The sequence below is a fragment of the Vipera berus genome, assembly GCF_964194415.1.
Source record: "Vipera berus genome assembly, chromosome: Z".
NCBI classification, from domain to species: domain Eukaryota; kingdom Metazoa; phylum Chordata; class Lepidosauria; order Squamata; family Viperidae; genus Vipera; species Vipera berus.
In genome coordinates, this window is record NC_138205.1 from 74,888,712 (window position 1) to 74,907,035 (window position 18,324).

At 34.4% G+C, this 18,324-nt stretch overlaps 1 protein-coding gene across 1 annotated transcript in view; it reads left to right on the forward strand.

Annotated features, from left to right (window-relative positions):
- PDE1C (phosphodiesterase 1C) overlaps nt 1-17,441 on the forward strand; it is a gene marked incomplete at its 5' end in the record, with an annotated part of 265,881 nt that extends 248,440 nt beyond the window's left edge. Inside the window, 2 exons of the mRNA XM_081344420.1 lie at nt 8,784-8,846; nt 17,358-17,441. Coding sequence (XP_081200546.1) covers nt 8,784-8,846; nt 17,358-17,380 — 86 coding nt within the window. The 3' untranslated portion in view covers nt 17,381-17,441. The remainder of the gene's footprint in view (nt 1-8,783; nt 8,847-17,357) is intronic.
- Between the last annotated feature and the right edge of the window lie 883 nt (nt 17,442-18,324).

Genomic DNA, 18,324 nt, shown 5'->3' on the forward strand with positions numbered 1-18,324 from the left:
AAGTAAAAATGGCAGATTAAATCTTGAAGTTGGAACCCTGCCCTTCTTTACAGGTGGTACATGTGTAATGCATGTAAAAAAAAAAGAGCAGAGCTTCAATCATGCAATCACATTCAAACCTTTTCAACCCCTCATGGACACTCCTGAACATGTCCCAGTAATATCCTTAGCAACTTGAATTTTTCCATTTATACTTGTGCAATAGCCTTCTGTTGATGAAAGAGCTATAAGGAAACTGAATTGGCCAATACTGTGTATTAAACAGGATGCAATATCAATTTTATATCAGTCAGATTTAACAGGCTTGGCCTCCAAATAATAAAGCCACCTCCAAATAATAAACAAGGGCAAGTGGGAAGCCTCGTCTGGGCATCTAAGGTTACTGGATGATGCAGCACAACTACTAATCCCCATTTATCACAGAGACAATACACATATTCATTATGTGTATTCCAAATTATAAAGCTGACATAAACCTTTGCTAGTAGAATAGTGGAATTCTCAAAATAAGCACTCTTTTTTTTCTTTTGCATTAGTGTAACCAAGATACTTCCCTTTAATAAATAGTCATAGTGCTTCAGTTGTGACTAGCCACTTAGTGACCATCTGAAGTTATGATAAACCAAAAGGTAGTTACGAATCAGTTCTGAAATTCTGCTGGCTGCTCCCCCATAGTTACATGACTGTAGTTTGGGCACTCAGCAAGTGGCTCCTATTTACAGCTGTTTGCAGTGTCCCATGATCAATTTATAATGGTTTTACCAAAACCTGGTCTTTACTTTTATCTTTGGGCAAAAACACCTCAGCAATGACTATAGCATTAATGACCATGATGATTCACTTAACAACTGTCACAAAATAGATCATAAAATTGGATTGGTCATGTTGGTTTACGCAGGCTCCATTACGGTCTTAAGTCAAAGACTACCTGTACTGCATGATGATCCTTAAAAAGAACAATGAGGATTCAGAAATAGAAAAATATGAAATTATGGCTAGGGTAATGATTTGCTGTTTGTCCTGATCCCTGTATTTTTTCAGTGGTAATGTGGATAGGAGTGCAAACCTATTTGATTTTCAAACTGTTTGATTGAATTGTCATATTTTTATTGAAGTAACACCAGTCATTTTTATAGAATTCTTCTATCTGACCACATTCACCAATTTCTTGTGCTAGACCCATATGTATTTTTGATAAAGTGATTTGTAGTTCAAAATATTTTTTCACTAAAGCTCAGGTTAAAAAAACATATGACTTTCTTTTTCATCCTGGTTTCAGAAAAAACTATAATAAGGCCATCTAAATACATATGTATTTTAATTTATTATTATTTATTAAAACTTTATGCTGCCCTATAAGGTGACTCTGTGTGACCACAGTTTATATATATCTACTTTGTATTAAAAACAATTCCAATTGGCCTAGGGCAAATTATTTTTTTCATAGTAAAAGTAATTTTTATTTATAAAATTAATTTCATATTGTGTGTGTGCTGGTATGTGTGTTACTCCACGTTTTAACAGAATTTGTCTAGTTTTGTGCAAGAACCTTTTAGCCTTACTTCCTTTTCTCAATATGGGAATAATATTGTGATGTTGTCCTATATTTGATGGGTATTTTAAAGCTAAGGCTATCAAATACTACTGTCACACAATAGTTTGTAAAATGCAATTTTACTGTGCTCTGTGTTTCTAGCAGGTGGTGGGGGGAAAAAGCAGAACATTCAGTTTAAATAGCAGATACAAAGTACAGGAAAACTACAGAGGTTTAGTTTAGGGACTGGCAATCCAGGATGAGCCAGCTTCATTCTGCAGAGTAACAGACTTATAGCCAACACATTTCAGAACAGAACAATTGGAAGGAATCAGTTTCTAGAAGACTGCATCCTTTGATGAACATGGTGTGCTTCTGAGTGTGTTAGCCTTTTTAAACATTAAAAATGGAAGCCACCTCTTAATAATCTTAAACAAATACAGTCCCTGTCTACCCCATCATTGGTGTGTTTCTGGAGAAGGAAAATATTACTTAAAGTTCATTCTGATTAGCAGATGTCAACCTAGCATCTTTTGGAAGCAAAATATATAAATTTGGCACCATTAGGATTTTGAACAGAATTTAGATTAATTGCAAATATTGTTCTACCAGTTTGTGACATTTTTTTCCTCCTCTATGAAATGAAAAATAATACATGTGTACTTTTTAACACAAAACCCAAGGACTCTTCACATTAAATATGCCAACAATTGGGCCCATTTTTAATTTAGTCAGTAGCTATTCTACTAGTTTTGAAATTGCAATCACAAATCGTTATACTAGGTAATGCACACATATGGACAGTAGGATCCAAAGGCAAAAGGGTGCATCAGAGGGCATTCCACTTCTCTGCAACTTATTAAAGTGTTTCCCTGGGTAGTTGTGTCTCCAGAGGGCATCCATTTGATCACAAGAAAAGATGTAGCCCTTTCAAGTGTTGTGGACACTTATTGTGTACTCTGAGGCATTTTTTTTCTTTATGTCTGAAATGTTGCATAGCCTAAATGTGCAAACTTCTCTAATTGTGTGCAATCTAACTTAAAAATTTCTTATGGGATTTTATGGGGCTCACTCCCAAATAAGTGGCGGTAGAATTGCAGTTTCTCAGGATGCATTTTCCTGTCAACAATGGGCAGGATCTGTGGTTACAAAGAAACTCCTCATTGCATTTATTACTTAAAAAAAAAAAGAGTTTGTCACAATTCTGTGCTGAGGTTCACTTTAAGTATTCAGGCTACCTACTTCTACAGTTTGCAGCTTTTGCACATATAGCTTAGCCTATTCATACAGAAGGCAGTTATTGTCCTCTGTCTCTTTCTTATTTAATATTTTGTACATTTTTAGGGTTTAAAACTACAATTTAGGGTTTGAAATACTCTAATGAGTGTTTAATGCAATATTAAGTCCCAACTAAATGAAATATTTTGTTTAGAGGGATGATCTCTGCTCCCCTCTGGAGTCATTAAAGTTTCCTTAGACATTATCTCTTTACATAATATCTTTTGAGTTTGATACATTTACTTTTAGGTTAATTTTTCCCCCATTATATTAATCTACAAGACAGTTTAGATGATAGATCAGAAAGGCAAGAAATGCCTTAAATATAGCAAGAGATAAAACTGAAATTGTTGTGTGTTTGTGCGCCACTGTCTCTAAGTCAGTGTTGACTTCTCGTTTTCAGGAGTAGTTTGCCACTGCCTCCGTCTTAGGGCTGACAGTGACTAGCCCAAAATTACCCAGCTGTCTTTATGCCTAAGATGGGACTTCTTGGTCTACAGATTGTAGCCTGGTGCCTTAGCCACTACACCAAACTAACTCAGAGCTAAAATACCAATGTACAGAAAACACTGGGTAAAGTAGCATAGTATGGCTACAGCACAAATAATGGATTGTACTACAGTAGAACCTCTCCAAAATATCTCATCCTTTTCTTCTCATTTGAAGTCAACTTAATTGTATTTCAAATTTTACTACATAATGAAGAAAAATTACTTAGGGCTAAAATTTGCATTCAATTCCAAAACAACTGGAGCATCACTTGAACACAATCGGAATTGACAAATTCACCATCAGTCAATTGCAAAAGGCAGCTTTACTTGGAACAGCTTACGTTCTGCGATGATACCTTTAACGCCATCAAACATCAACATCTGTCTATCCTTGGTCCTTGAAAAGGACTCAATAGGTGGATAAAAATGTCAAATCCAGTCTGAACAGCTGGCTGACTGTGTGACAAACCATAATAATAATAGTCATTTATAAACTACAAAGCTGAAATTCTAAAATACTTGTTTTAGATTTCTCATCGCAACATTCTGAGACAGCATAGCTTTACAGATCTTGTTCATCTTTCAAGTTCTGTATTTTTGGAATGAAAGAATCTAAAAGCATTTCTAATGTGTTTTTCTATCTGTATTGTCACTTGAAAAATGAATGATAATGACTGCTTCATGAACAAATGGAAGCTTTAGAAATGTAAACAATTCTCTGACAACATAATATTCTAGTTCCTTAACATTTAGTTTTACAAATGCTGTTCCTTAATAGAAGGAATGTATTATATATGCTGCAGCTGTGTTTGTTTGCTATACAGATCTTAGGCTGGCCTTTGCAAGAGTTACCAACATACAGTACCTACTGTGCTAAATCAGTGCTTGCCTAGTTTAAAAATATATAGTATAGTTGGTCTGGCTGCTTAACATGATTCTGAGTAACATGTCAGGAGTTTATCCTTGTTTTAACCAAAATAATTATGAGTTATATGTGGGAGAAAGGCAGAAAGCCCCATTTTGATTACTGAGATAAAGAAGATTCTTTTCTCTCCCTCTTAGTACTGTTTTTCAGCATATGTCTTACACAGAGAGAAATATGGGTCTATTAGTCGGACATTTGTGAGAAGTACAAAGCATCGTGATCTATTTCAAGATTATTGTTGAAATTCTGTCCTAATGCCTTGATTTCAACCATGAAGATAGATTGCGCTGTCAGCAGATGTGCTCAAATTTAAGAGTTTATGAACCTCAGAGTTTTCAGATTTTTGTCAGTCTGATCAGTTTCTTTTCAGTTCTGTCTGTAAAGGAGGTATAAAATCAAACCACGACTGTTGGATATGCAGTTCCCTGGTTATTGGAAATCATTTTCAGAATCTTCACTGTGATACAATAGGTTCCTGATTCAAACTGATCTCACTATGCATTTGGCAGCATTGGACAATTTCTTTTATAAAACTAAGCTTTGATGAAAACTTATCAGGTTTTTGTGAATCTTTTTTTTCCCTGCTGAAAAAGGACATCAAGCAAATCAAATTATACAAACACCATTGTATAATTTGGAAAATGTCAGGAAACATCCTATCGATCAGGTGGATGGAAAGCACCATTGCCTGCTCCATGCTGCTTAGCAAGTAAAGTTGCAGCTACTGTGTTTGTTTTCGTAATAGTCAAGACTATAAAAATGGTAGTTTTAGCAAATTATGGCTCATATCAAAGATCTGTATCATTTGCTATAAAAGAGGTTTTTGTGACAGTGTCTGTTTTTAATCCAAAGTACAGTTTGCATGAATAAAGCCTTATATGGCATAAGGTCTGCTTACCTATCTCTTGTGTTGTATGCCCAGACAGTATGAGCCAAAATGTTTTGCAATTGAATTCAATTAAATAATGTCTTCTATTACTACACCAGAAGTAAAAATTCTCTATCATGGAACCAGCCCTCTGGAATGAAATTCTCACAGATTTTCATATGCTGCCACATGAGGGCATTCTGGAAAAAGCATAAAGGCCTGGTTTTTATTCCAGGTCTTGGGTTAGGGTGGTTGGATTCCCCCTGTCAGATTTGTCTGGGAATTGGGTGTGGTTAACCAGCTGACTATTAGTTTCAGTTGTTTATTCCTTTTTAAGAAGACTTTTAAAATTGTTTTTATGTTTTATTTGGTTTCATTGTACACATTCAGGGTCAATTTAAAGTTGGCCAATGCTTAAATTTAACCAATCCTATTACATTACATTTGAGAAACTAGAACTTCTGGTGTACTATATTGTGGGGGGGGGGAATGTTGCCATCAGGAATTATTATAGAAAAGTCTGCCCATCTAGATGTTTGGGTAGGACATTTGCAAAATTTCTGTAAATTCTGCCATTAATTCTGACAGTCTAATGGAATTCTGTGTAACAATATGTTACATGTTGTTTATATTTTGTCTGTCTTTCAGGACAGATAAAAAGAAATATACCATACAATATATAATTTAATTAGAGAATTTGCTTCTACACAATACAATGATAGCAATTAGTGTAGCTGCTCAGCCAGATTCCTGAGCAATTTGTCTGTCAATGGGATTTAGTCAGGGGAACTTTCCTCCGCCCATTCAAAACCAGCTATTGGAAGTCATATACCTAGAAATATGTAATTAATGATTTTGGAAAAACTGATTCTGGACCCATAGTTCTCCTAAAGCCATTCAGATGCCATTCTTCGATAATATTGTCTAATATAATAGCATGGAAACAGTGACTGAGGTATCATTTCAGTAGAAATTTGCAATATGATTATTATATTATTACATAAAGCTAGGCATACTTTCCACTTTGTATTACATAATGCTTATCCTAAGATTACTATAACAGCACTTAAAATAAATGTACTCAATAATCTTTGGTCAAGGAAACAGAGAAAAGAATTGAATCTAGGCACTTGTTCTCATAATTTTGCACCTCAGGTTGTCAGCTAGAATATACAAATGATATCTCAGGGGCATTTTCCAGATTTTATATATGTAACAGAAACCAAGTATATGATACACTTGCTGTCCCATATGTACTTATCATATTCCCAATTATTGTATACATGAAATATTTTACTTAATCTTCTCCAAGCTGGCACTGATGTTTTAGATTAACATCTAGATTTCCAACCAACATGAACTTGACATATATTGACTAGGAATTCCAAATCTAGGAATTATGATCCCATGGCATCCATAGCATAAGACTGGGCAAAGTTGATCTGACATATTTGTACACCTAAAATGATCATGATTTAAGAAAATGTGGATGCGTGTCATCTACAATAATTTTCCAAAAAAAAAAATGTTTGGGAGGGGATAATGAACATCCAAAAAGACAAAGCTCATTTGAATTCATTGCTAAAAGAAGGGAGGAGAAACCTAAGTTTCTAAATAAACATCTTTGGTTTGTTCCTATTTTGGCTCAAAATATAAGTGGCTTGTAGATGTGCAGCAATGTATATTATCAACACTTGTGAGAGTATTTTTTTAGAAAAAATATATTTATTGTATCTTTTTTTAAACTGTGAAGAAGAGGCATGTTGTCTCTAAATATATGAATTAGTTTTGCAGCTTTTTGGTTTTTCTGTAAGTGTATTCCTGTATGTTCATGTTATTACCAAATAAAAGCAAAGAGAACTCCATTTGTAGTGAATCCCAGCTTTGTTTATCTATATCTAAGGAAATAGTGCTTAGCGTGTCCATCAGTGTTGTAATAGGATTTAAGGCACATCTAAGCATGGTGTTAGCAATGCTCCCACATTGGCTCCATACCAGTGGTGGGATTCAGCCAGTTTGCACCAATTTGGCAGAACTGGTAGCTAATTTTTTGTTGCCCTGGCCCAGAATGGACTTACGGAAGTGGCATCCACACAGAGAACCGGTTGTTCACATATTTGAATCCCACCACTGCTCTATACCCACATGAGTTTATAGTACTGGCAGCAGCTGGATCATCTTATTTTTATCATAATGAATCTGGTTTTCCATGAGCATGGGGGAGCTCTTCAGATGTTGGGAGCTAATACAGATTTACAGGGAAATATTACCTCATCTTCTTTCCTGATTCCTGAGTTATCCTCCTACCTTGGAATGATTTAGTTGCAGTCACTTCATCCTATAATTTCTGCTGTTTAATTAAACATGCAGTGGAATGATGTCTTGGCTGTCAGACTGGCTGAACAAAACTAAACAGGAGAATACAGGATCTTGGGCAGTGCTTGCATTTCTTTTTATTTTAATACATTTGTATTGGTCAGCTGAACAGTGCACTGATGATCTATTTCTATATGTTTTAGACATAGAGGTAGTGTGGATGAACATTGGTGACCTTGAACTTGATTCTGAGGATTTAGGAGTAAAAACATTGGCGGAATAGAAAGGATCATTATAAGGAAAGGACAGCCATTCTAGAAATCTTTTCCTAATTTTTACTATGATGGCTCCTTCTTACTATTAGTAGCAGTAAGATCTAATCTTTCATGGAAGGAGAAAAATCCTAGAAGCCATTTTCTTCAAATTAGCATTGTTCTGCTTTTGAAGTACATTTAAAAAAATATTGAGAGATATCTCCTACCTGGATTTATTTGGATCTCTTAAAATACAATGCAAACTATAATGGGATATCTTGATTTCATTCAGTTCAATTATATTCATTAAAACAGAAGTGGACAATAGGTTTTCTAACATTTCTTATCATTGGCTATGCTTGCTTGCTCAAAATGCTTCTATTATCTAATCTACAGTATATTTATCATGGCTTCTTACTGTGTGTTCTGTGGATGTACAGAAACCTGATAATCTGTTGAGCATGGTGTCCTTTGCCATATTTGGGGTTGCAATCACCTTAGTGGAGAAAATGTGAGAAAGTCTAGTGCAATCCCAAATACCTACACTAGACTAGAGGATAGTTTTCATGGAATTCTTCTGCATCTAGTAAAAGCCTTATTCTGGGTCTCATGCTCCCTCCTCCTCACCCACTTCCTGGAAAGAAAAGTGATTAAAACTTGCACATCCTGCTCTGAGGCAAAATATAGATTACAATTTTATCCAAATCCAGAAATCACACTGCATACAAACCATCAGTTGCATATAAATAAGCCAAAATTGCAAAGTATAATTGGATCTTGGTTTGCAATCCTGGCATGGTACAAACCAGGATATAATGCTTCTGATTTCTGGGTGGGCAATAGGTAGGAAAGCATAGCGCAAAACACTAAATTATGGTATTACCTGTAATTATCTGAAAATAGAAACAGAACTAGTGAAACAACTTAGATGATCATAGGAATCTAGTGGTCATTCAGTATTTTGTAGCCCAGATCCCATCACCTTAATCATAGTAACTTGGCTTTTTAATCTGTTGTTGTAGCAGTGGAAAGGAAATAAATACAAATATATTGACATATAACCAAATGATTGTCTGTTGAAGTCATACCAATAACTCATCTGTTTTTGTTCCTAAAGGTTCAAAACAACTTATAAAACCAGCATCTATTCCTAATTCCACAGATCGGCTAACTTTGCCAGGTTAGTGGCTCCAGTTGTATTTGAATGTAGTTATATATATTATATATATTAGCATCTAAATCATATTGTTCATATATGAAAAGGTACGCCTTCAATTCAAATTGCATGACCGACCGTGCTCTTAAATAAGTATTTCCTATTTCATGTGCTGGACTTCATCTCCTACACTTCCCAACAGACATGGTATCAGTTTGAGAAAAATGCTATAAATAATGCTTAGCGATATATTTCCTGTGGATTAGTATAGAAATCAAGAATATTTCTCGATTATGTGATGAATCTGTGTTTGTGTGTGTTTGTGTGTGTGTGTGTGTGTGTGTGTGTGTGTGTGTGTGTGTCTTCAACTCAGTGTTGATTACTGATGACTGCCTGGACTAGTCCCTGCAGGTTTTTTGATGAGATTTCTGAAATGGTTCACCATTGCCTGTTTCCTATGGCTCAGAGAGAAAGTGACTAGCCCAAGGTCACCCAGCTGGCTTTGTGCTCAAGGCAGGACTAGAACTTACTATCTCCTAGTTTCTAGTCTGATGCTTTAACCACTACCCCAAACATGCTCTTAGTCATGAATCTGTAACCTATGTCATTAAAAAACCAAAACCCTGAAATAAATTTATGGTTTATGCTTTATGGTTAGGATCAAGTCACCTTTTAAATATGCATTTTCATATCTATATAGTTATAGCTATAGCTATATCTCTATATCTCTATATATCTTTATATATATCTATATATCTATATCTATCTATCTATCACTATCTATATCTATCTATAGATATAGATATATAAAATTATGGAATAGTGCCACTTTTTGTTTTTTTAAGCGACTCAGCTCCCTGTGGCTTTTAAATATAAACCAGATGTTTTCAAAAGCTTAGTTAGCTAAAATTCTAGGCAACTTTGATGCTGAATTATGAATTATTGGTTATTTGCTTTTTTATGATACACTACTTATACAACTTTCCTAAAACATAGTATATAACACAAGACTCATTGAACATATTAGATCATATAGAACAAGCATGTCAAACTTGGGAAATCACGTGACGTTGCATGATGTATCACGACTTTTTGCCCATTGCCGTCAATGGGGAGGGCACGATATCATCATGATGCATCCGGCCTGTGGGCCGGCAGTTTGACATGCCTGATATAGAATGATCTGAGCTTCATTCTCTGAAAAATTGAGTTTTAACTATTCATTTTATACTTTTCCTAATGCTGTGAAGGATTTCTTAATAATCAAAACATATCCAGTAATAATTGTATTTCAGAAAAATTATATATTTAAATTTATGTTGCTAGAGAAAGTATGCTTTTAAATACATATTTTGAAAGTTTTTTAAAAAATGATAATTTTTGAAAATAACGTATCAGAGACATGGATGGCTCTAGTTTTCAGCAGAGCAGAACTGCATTGTATGAAGTTCAACTTGAGAGAACCTTTATTTTGAATCATTTGTTTTCTTCTGTTATCCTATATACTGTATCCTTTCGGAAATTCTATATTTTTATGTGTAGATTTTTGTTTTCTGTTAATTTTCTGTTTATTTAAAAGCTTACTGTATAATATAGTCATGATTAGACAACAACAATAAAACAATATCAAGCCCATTTTACATTGTTGAGTTCTCCATGTCACTAAATGTAATCCATGTCACTAAATGTAAGAATATATTTATGTAGTGAAATGTGACCAAGTCTTGAATTTCTAACTTAATGCTCCTGTCAAAATCCTTTTATAAAAAAAAATTATTCATTTTTTCCATACATACAGTAATAATTTTTTCAACCAACGTGCTGCCTGAGTTTACATGCTAATACATATTTAATTCCTAATCTGTTCTTCTTTCCTCCAGCTAATGGTAAAATAAATCCGTTTCTTCTTTTTCTTTCATAATCAATCTGTCCATCTCTGCGCATTTTAGTATTTTTTTTAATTATTTCTTCATCTGATGGTATTTTTTCATTTTTCCAGTGTTGCACAAATATAATTCTTGCCGCTGTTGTAATATGCAAAGTCAAGTATGAGTTTTATTTATTAGTCTTTTTTGACATTATACCTAATTTAAAAAAGTTCAGGATTAAAATCAACATGTTCTCCTAACATCTTTTCTAGCCAAATATGTATCTTTTCCCAATAATTCTTTACTTTATCATATGTCCACCAAACATGACAATAAGTGCCTGATTTATGTTTACATTTCCAACATCTATCTGACATATTTTTAAACATTTTTGCTAATCTTACTGGTGGCAAGTGCCATCTGTAAAACATTTTATATAAGTTTTCTTTATAGGAAGTTGACATTGTCAATTTATAGTTTCTTTTCCATAAATTTTGCCATTTTTCCAATTCTATATTATAACCAAATTTTTTCGCCCATCATATCACTGTTTCTTTGACTTGTTCACTTTCCATTTCTAAAGTTAATAAACAATTATACATTTTCTTAGTTAATTTTTCATCCAAAGTCAACAATATCCTTATAAAATCCATACATTTTAACATCTCTATCATATCTAGTTTGCATTTGTAAATGTGTCCACCATGTTAGGTTAACACTCTGATTTTCCATTTCTTGTTTAGATTTTAAATTTCCTTCAGAATTTAGAATATCTCTATATGTCTAGATTTTTTCAAAGTCCACTAAATTTGGGTGTACAAATGCTTCCATTGTGGACAAACACACTGGAATTTTTAAATATATACTGCTCAAAAAAATAAAGGGAACACAAGATAAGACATCCTACTATTAAATACAGTACATTGTGTTGTTTAAGTGTTCCCTTTATTTTTTTCAGCAGTATATTTTACTTTGTATTTTTTCCCATGTTGTTAACAATGCATTTCTTATATAATGATTTTGGAAATATTTATGAACTCTATTTTTCCCATACCATAAGAAAGCATGCCATCCCAATTGTAAATCGTGCCCCTCCAGATATAACAACCTTTTGTTTTTAAGAATTTTCCATTATTTTACCCATGTTAATACAGAAGTTTGATAATATAGAACCCACTCTGGTAGGCCAAATCCTCCATTTTCCTTAGCATCTTGTAGCAATTTCTGTTTAATTCTAGCTTTCTTTCCTTGCCAAATAAATTTCAAAATTAGTGAGTTCAAATCTTAAAAAAAATTCTCCAATTTTATAGGTATTGTTTGAAATAGAAATAAAATTTCCTGTAATAAATTCATTTTCACTGTGACAATTCTTCCTAATATTGACAATTGCAAATTTTTCCATTTTTCCAAATCCAGTTTTATTTGAGTCAATAATTTTGTGTAGTTATCTTTTATTGTTGAACATCTTGCCGTTAACTGTATCCCCAGATATTTAACCTTTTTAACTATTTGCAATTCTATCTTTTCCGATATTTGTTGTTGTCTTTTGCTTATCTGTAAGGTTTTTAACTATTACTTTAGTTTTTTCTCTATTTATTTTCACTCCTGCCATTTCTCCATACTGTTCTATCTTTCCCAAAAGTTTAGGAATCATCTCCAAAGGTTCTTCTAAAATAAACACCAAATTATCAGCAAATCTTGTAATTTATATGTTTCACCTTTTATTTCTAATCCTTTAATTTCTATATATTGTCTAATATTTCTATTTAAAACTTCCAAAGTGAAAATGAACAACAGTGGAAATAGTGGGCTTCCTTGTCTTGTACCTTTCCTTATCTCAAAATTCTCAGTATAGTCTCTATTCACAATCACTTTTGCTGTTCGTTTATTGTATATCATTTTTATCATATTTATAAAATTCTGTCCAAAGTCTATTATTTGTGTTGAATCATAAATTGCCAGGAAACATTATCAAATGCCTTTTGGGCATCCAGAAATACTAACACCATTTGTTTTCCTGGATGCAATTCATAGTATTCTAATACATCCATTATCACTCTTAAATTGTTTTTAATTTGTCTCTTTGGTAAAAAACCATTTTGATCTGAATGTATAAACTCAGTTAAACATCGTTTCAGTCTCTCTGCCATTGTTGAACTAAAGATTTTATAATCCACATTCCGTAACGATATCGGTCTGTAGTTCTTTATCTGTGTCAAATTTGCATCTTCTTTTGGTATTAAAGAATGCTTCTGTCAAATTAACAAAGGGGTTGAATGTAAGTATATTCAGTGGCAATTAACTTGGAGTAAAATCAGTTATGACTATAGTGGTAATGGTATTTACCTGCAATTAAGTTCCAATGGATGCAGTGAGATCATATAGGTAGAAAAATGCTGTAGAAGATTATAATCTTATGCACAATTAGCTAGGATAAAAAAAACTTCTCTGGTTTTTCAGTGGAATGAGTTACGTAAAATCTATTTCTCATTGCTTTAGGTGGGGTTTGGAGCATAAATTTTATGTATGTTTACTGAAATGTAAAGTTTTCTTTATTGACCTGGGATATTCTTAGATATAGAACATATCAGAACTTACCATTTAAGTCCTGTGTTCATGCTGATCTAACTCTAAACCAATTTAAAAATCTTATCTGGATGAAATATTTTGTGAACAACTTGCAGTCTGTCACATACATAACATACATACTGTCAACTGATAGTCCAGATCTGGAAACATATTCTACTAATCTGATTGATATTAATTATAGTAACAGAATTTTGAAAAACTGACTGTGTCCCTTTCTCCCTTTTATATTATAGTTAGGGAGGCTTCAGTCTGAACTTCTTTCTTTTTTTTTTATTAAAAAGTTTTATCATACATTTTATCTTTAACAAACCCCCCTACCCCTCCCCTATCCCTCCCTCCTTACCCCTCCCCCCCTCCCCCCCCGACTTCCCAGAGCTAAGTACAAGGTATAAAAAACAAAAAAAAAGAATCATAAACAACCACATGCTAACAACCGTAAACTCTAAAATCTATCACTCTCTAGCTCATATAGAATAACTACAAACACTATTAATATAAAATCTTCATTTCAAAAAAAGGATTTAGGCAATCTAGCATGACTTGGGATGCGCTTAAAAGCTCCAGCCTTGTCCATCTGTACATCCAAAACACCATTCCAATCCCCCATAAAAATAACAGATTTATAATCCAACTGGGTAAGCTTTGTATAAAGTAAACTAAAAAAGTCAGCTTGTTGTTAATTAGGAGCATATAATCCAACTAAAAGCGTCTTTTTGCCTTCTAGCAGCAGCTCTATCATAACGTATCTTCCATGCTTATCTGCTTCAATTAAGTCTGCTGTTAAAGCACTTTTAACATAAACAACCACTCCATTTTTCTTATTCATTGCAGAAGCAACAGATCGCGTACCCAACCTTGAGTTCAGTAAATACTTTTGATCCACAACCCTAATATACGTTTCTTACAAACATATAACATCTATCTTGAATTGTTTTAAATATTGAAAAACTTTCTGCCTCTTCTGTGGTGAATTTAGTCCATTAACGTTCCAAGTTAAAAATTTAGTTGTCATGCATATCATCCCAAAGCTCTTAAAGCGCTGCTCTGATAGGACTATCTTTTTTAGGCCGTGCTCCTCCCACTGCTTGGCTATAAGTACGTTGTGAAAGTTCCATAGACTTCTGCTGATCTTGTTCTTTTATTTTTTATTTTTTAATCGTTTTAAAGCAGCACGCGTCACCCTCTGCTCTCTAAGATCATCCAAAGAAGTTGTAGCTTGATCTCCTCCAGCACCATTCTCCTCTGTCTGTCCATCTTCAGCCTCTTGATGTTCTCCTTCTCCAGATCTCTTTGCAGCTTCCAAAAGTAATAATGGGGTTGCTTTTAAAACGTTATTGTAAAAATCACGCGCCTGCATCACAGTAACCAAACGGTACCTTTTACCTTCGTGCATCACCATCAACCCAACTGGGATCTCCCATCTGAACCTTATATCTCGTTGTTTGAGCTCTTGCACAAGAAATGTAAAATCCTTCCTTCTCCTTAAAATCTTTGGAGGAATTTCTTTTAGAACCAAAACTTCTTGATCAGCAATCACAACTTTAGAATCATAGGCAGCTTGTATAACTTCATCTCTAATTTCCCTCTTTACAAAATAAACCACCACATCTCTAGGCAGCTTTCTCTGTCTAGCAATCCATGAATTCACACGAAACACTTTATCCATGCCTCCCTTTATTTCAGATGCTGGCTGGTTCAATACCACTTCCAGAGCCTCAGAAATCAGCTGCTTTAGATCTTCCTTAATATTCTCTTTTAAGCCTCTGATTCTAACAGCAAACTGCATCTGATAATATTGAGCAAGACTCAATTCTCTGTCCATTTTGTCTCTTAAATCTTCATTCTCCAATACTTTTGCTTCTAATATGGCATTCTTTTGAGTCAAATCTTCCACTTTTTCATCCAGGTCTTCCACACATTCAGCCACTTTATACACTGAAGACAAAATGTCTGCCTTCATCACACTGAACTTCTGTTCCATCCTCTCTTCCATTCTCTCCTCCAATTTCTCCAATTTCTCCTCCATCCGTGCAAATTTATCACCCATTGATTCCAGAATTACCTGGGCATGTTTTTCAAGAGCATCTTGTAGATCCTTCGGTGTCAATACATCAGGAGGATGCAACGCCTGCAATGATGATTGTTGCGTCGGAGAAGTTCCAGCACTCCGAAGAGTTTTTGAGGGAGGTTTAGCCGCCATCTTTTACTTCCACTTGTGACGCACTTTCACTTTAAGTTTAAAAAAGTCCATCAAGCTCGAGAGTAAAATATAATAATCCTCTTCATCCTTTCCTCTTGTACCGCTCTGCCTGCTCCTTTTATTCCATAGTCCTTCCTTCAGGCAGGGGTGGTCGCAAACGCCTGGCTCTGCTCCAAGAAATCCGGAGCAGAGACGCTGGCCAGCTGGGAGCGACCCAGGCTACGGGGGAGTTCGATCCTTCAGCCGCCCAAGCTACAAGCTCAGGCGGCCCCGGAGAACTCAACCCCTACCTGGGGCCTCACCCCCTCCTCTTCTCCCGAGGAGGGGGCTTCAAATTCACCCGAACAGCTGATCGACGCTGTTTCGGGTGAAAATTACTCAGCTGAGCCGCGGGCAGCCCGGGAAGGCTGTCTCCGGCGCCGCGCAGCCACCGGAAGCTCAGTCTGAACTTCTTTCTTATGCTGTCACTATTGAACAGTATTAAAGTATGTTTATTTATGTAACTATCATTGCCCCTGCCTGGCTTCCCCAGATTACCTTGTTTGTCTGTATGTCTGTGTGTTTGTGCACACACATGTATGCACACTTTCAAGTGAGTGTTGATTTCTGACAACTACCTGGAAAGTCCCTGCAAGATTTCAGAAATGGCTTGCCATTGCCTCTTTCCTAGGGCAGAGACAGTGACTGGCCCAAGGTCACCCAGCTGGCTTTGTCCCAGGAAGCTCTAGAATTCATGGTCTCTCAGTTTCTAGCATGGTGCCTTAACCACTACAATAAACTATATTGTGCATGCACACATACATAATTATTCTTATAGATACAAATTTAAAGCATGAACATGTACACACAAACAGGCTTAACAAGGAAGTGTAAAAAAATATTATTATCTGAATGCTTTTTTTATGTCTTTAAGAAGTTCCTTTACTGTGGAGGCTGCAGTAGCACAAGGATTTAAATGTTTATCTTATAAGCAGAAAGCTCCTAGTTTGAAACCAGGTAGAAATGTATTTTTAAAATTTTATTTTTCCTCAGATTCCTATTTTTAATAAATCTGTGTTTTACTGGACTTATTTAAAAAATCATAGAGAAAAGTGAGAAGTTCAGGGAATGAAAAATAGGTTTCAGCCAGGAAACTTTATTTTTTATTTATTTTTCACATTTATGAATGTCCTATCTCTTTGGGGAAGGACTACCTTTCCCTTCAAGCCAGAAAATGTCTATTTACAAGGCCAGTGTTCTAATCAATATACTGTTACAGCATTTATGGTCAAGGTAGTACTAAAAGGAATTACAATCTATAATAAAATTCACTTAATAGCAAAATACTAGTGGCCAGGAATGTTCAAGACAAGATAACAATGGAAAGTGTACTTCAAAAGTGGAGGGGAAAAACATGCCCTGAGATCACTTTGACAATGAGTCGAGAAATTATGGAAAGCAATGTTATCTCTTTCAGCCCTGCAGCAATGGCTGCCAACCCCTTCTATGGATGGGGCAACTGGACAAGGTGAATAACCCCATCACCACAGTTTACTGTAGCAATCCCATTTTTATAGATATAGAATGTCATGAGCTAACTTAATTTCAGTTTCTTAATAAGGTGGCACCTGTGGTAATTTTAAGAAGACAAATCTCTGGGACAAGATGGCCATGAATTAATACCCTCAAACTACATATTTCTTTCTTGTTCAATTTTTAATAGAATCAAATATAAATATACTTCAGCTTTGTCATAAGCACCATGTAGATATCCATGGATTTGCTAACATACTCTGAAGTTCTTATAAATTTCTCAAAACTAACCTCTGTATTGTGGCTATGATGGCAGACAGTTAGGTTAGATAAGGTAGCACTAAATTCAACAGATGTTTCTTCCAGACAATTCAACAATCAAGCCATAATGATCCAAAGATACTTTTTTCCTGCTACTTGGAGTCATCACAAACTGTTATATCATCAAGTACTTGTGGACATGAATAAAAATAAGTTCTGCCTTATGAAGATCAGTCTTATGCCATGTGCCAGAAGCAATTCTTACATTAAGGTACAATCAATAGCATACAAGTTTTCTACTCCAGCGCGGACTTGCTCTAGAAGCACTGTCTAGTATAAATAGTAGCTTTAGAGGTGGCTATCTTCTGCTTCAATATTTATCCTTATTTTTAATGAATATCTTTATAATTTACATCCTTTTGTATGATATTCTTCCTTGCAGAAAAGTAAGAAATTCTTCAGAAAAGTGCATTATATCTGCATGCATGCCAACAGCTTAGGAAGTATTTTGAAAAAAATGAATACATTTTCAGCTAAAAAAATCCAGGTTGGTAAATTTTTAGCTATCACGACTCATTTATATGACATCTTAATATAAATATAAATATCTAAACTAAAATAAGATGAAAGTTTACTCCTTAGAGATTTAAGCTTGTAATATTCTTTTAATAGACAGTTGCCTCAATTCACCTAGAATTATTTTAATATCCTTCTTCTCAGACTGAATATCCTTTGAAGCTCTTCAGAATTTTTGTTTATTTTCATTATAAATTATTTCATATATTGTGTTACAGTTTACCCTCAAGTATAGATTATTCATCAGTAACTTAATAACACTGGCTTCAAAATAGAACTTCATAGAATTTTATGGCCTACATAAATTATCTTCTATGTTGCTATTATTTATTCAGTATATTTTATTTCTATATAATATCTTACTGAAGGGTCTTACAAGAGAATAATGTTAAGAGTGTTTTAATAATTTTTGAAAAAAGGGTGAATATAAAAATTAAAATTTTAAAACTTCACTTTAAAAATGAGAAAAGCAAAATTAAAAACAACCTGAAGTTAA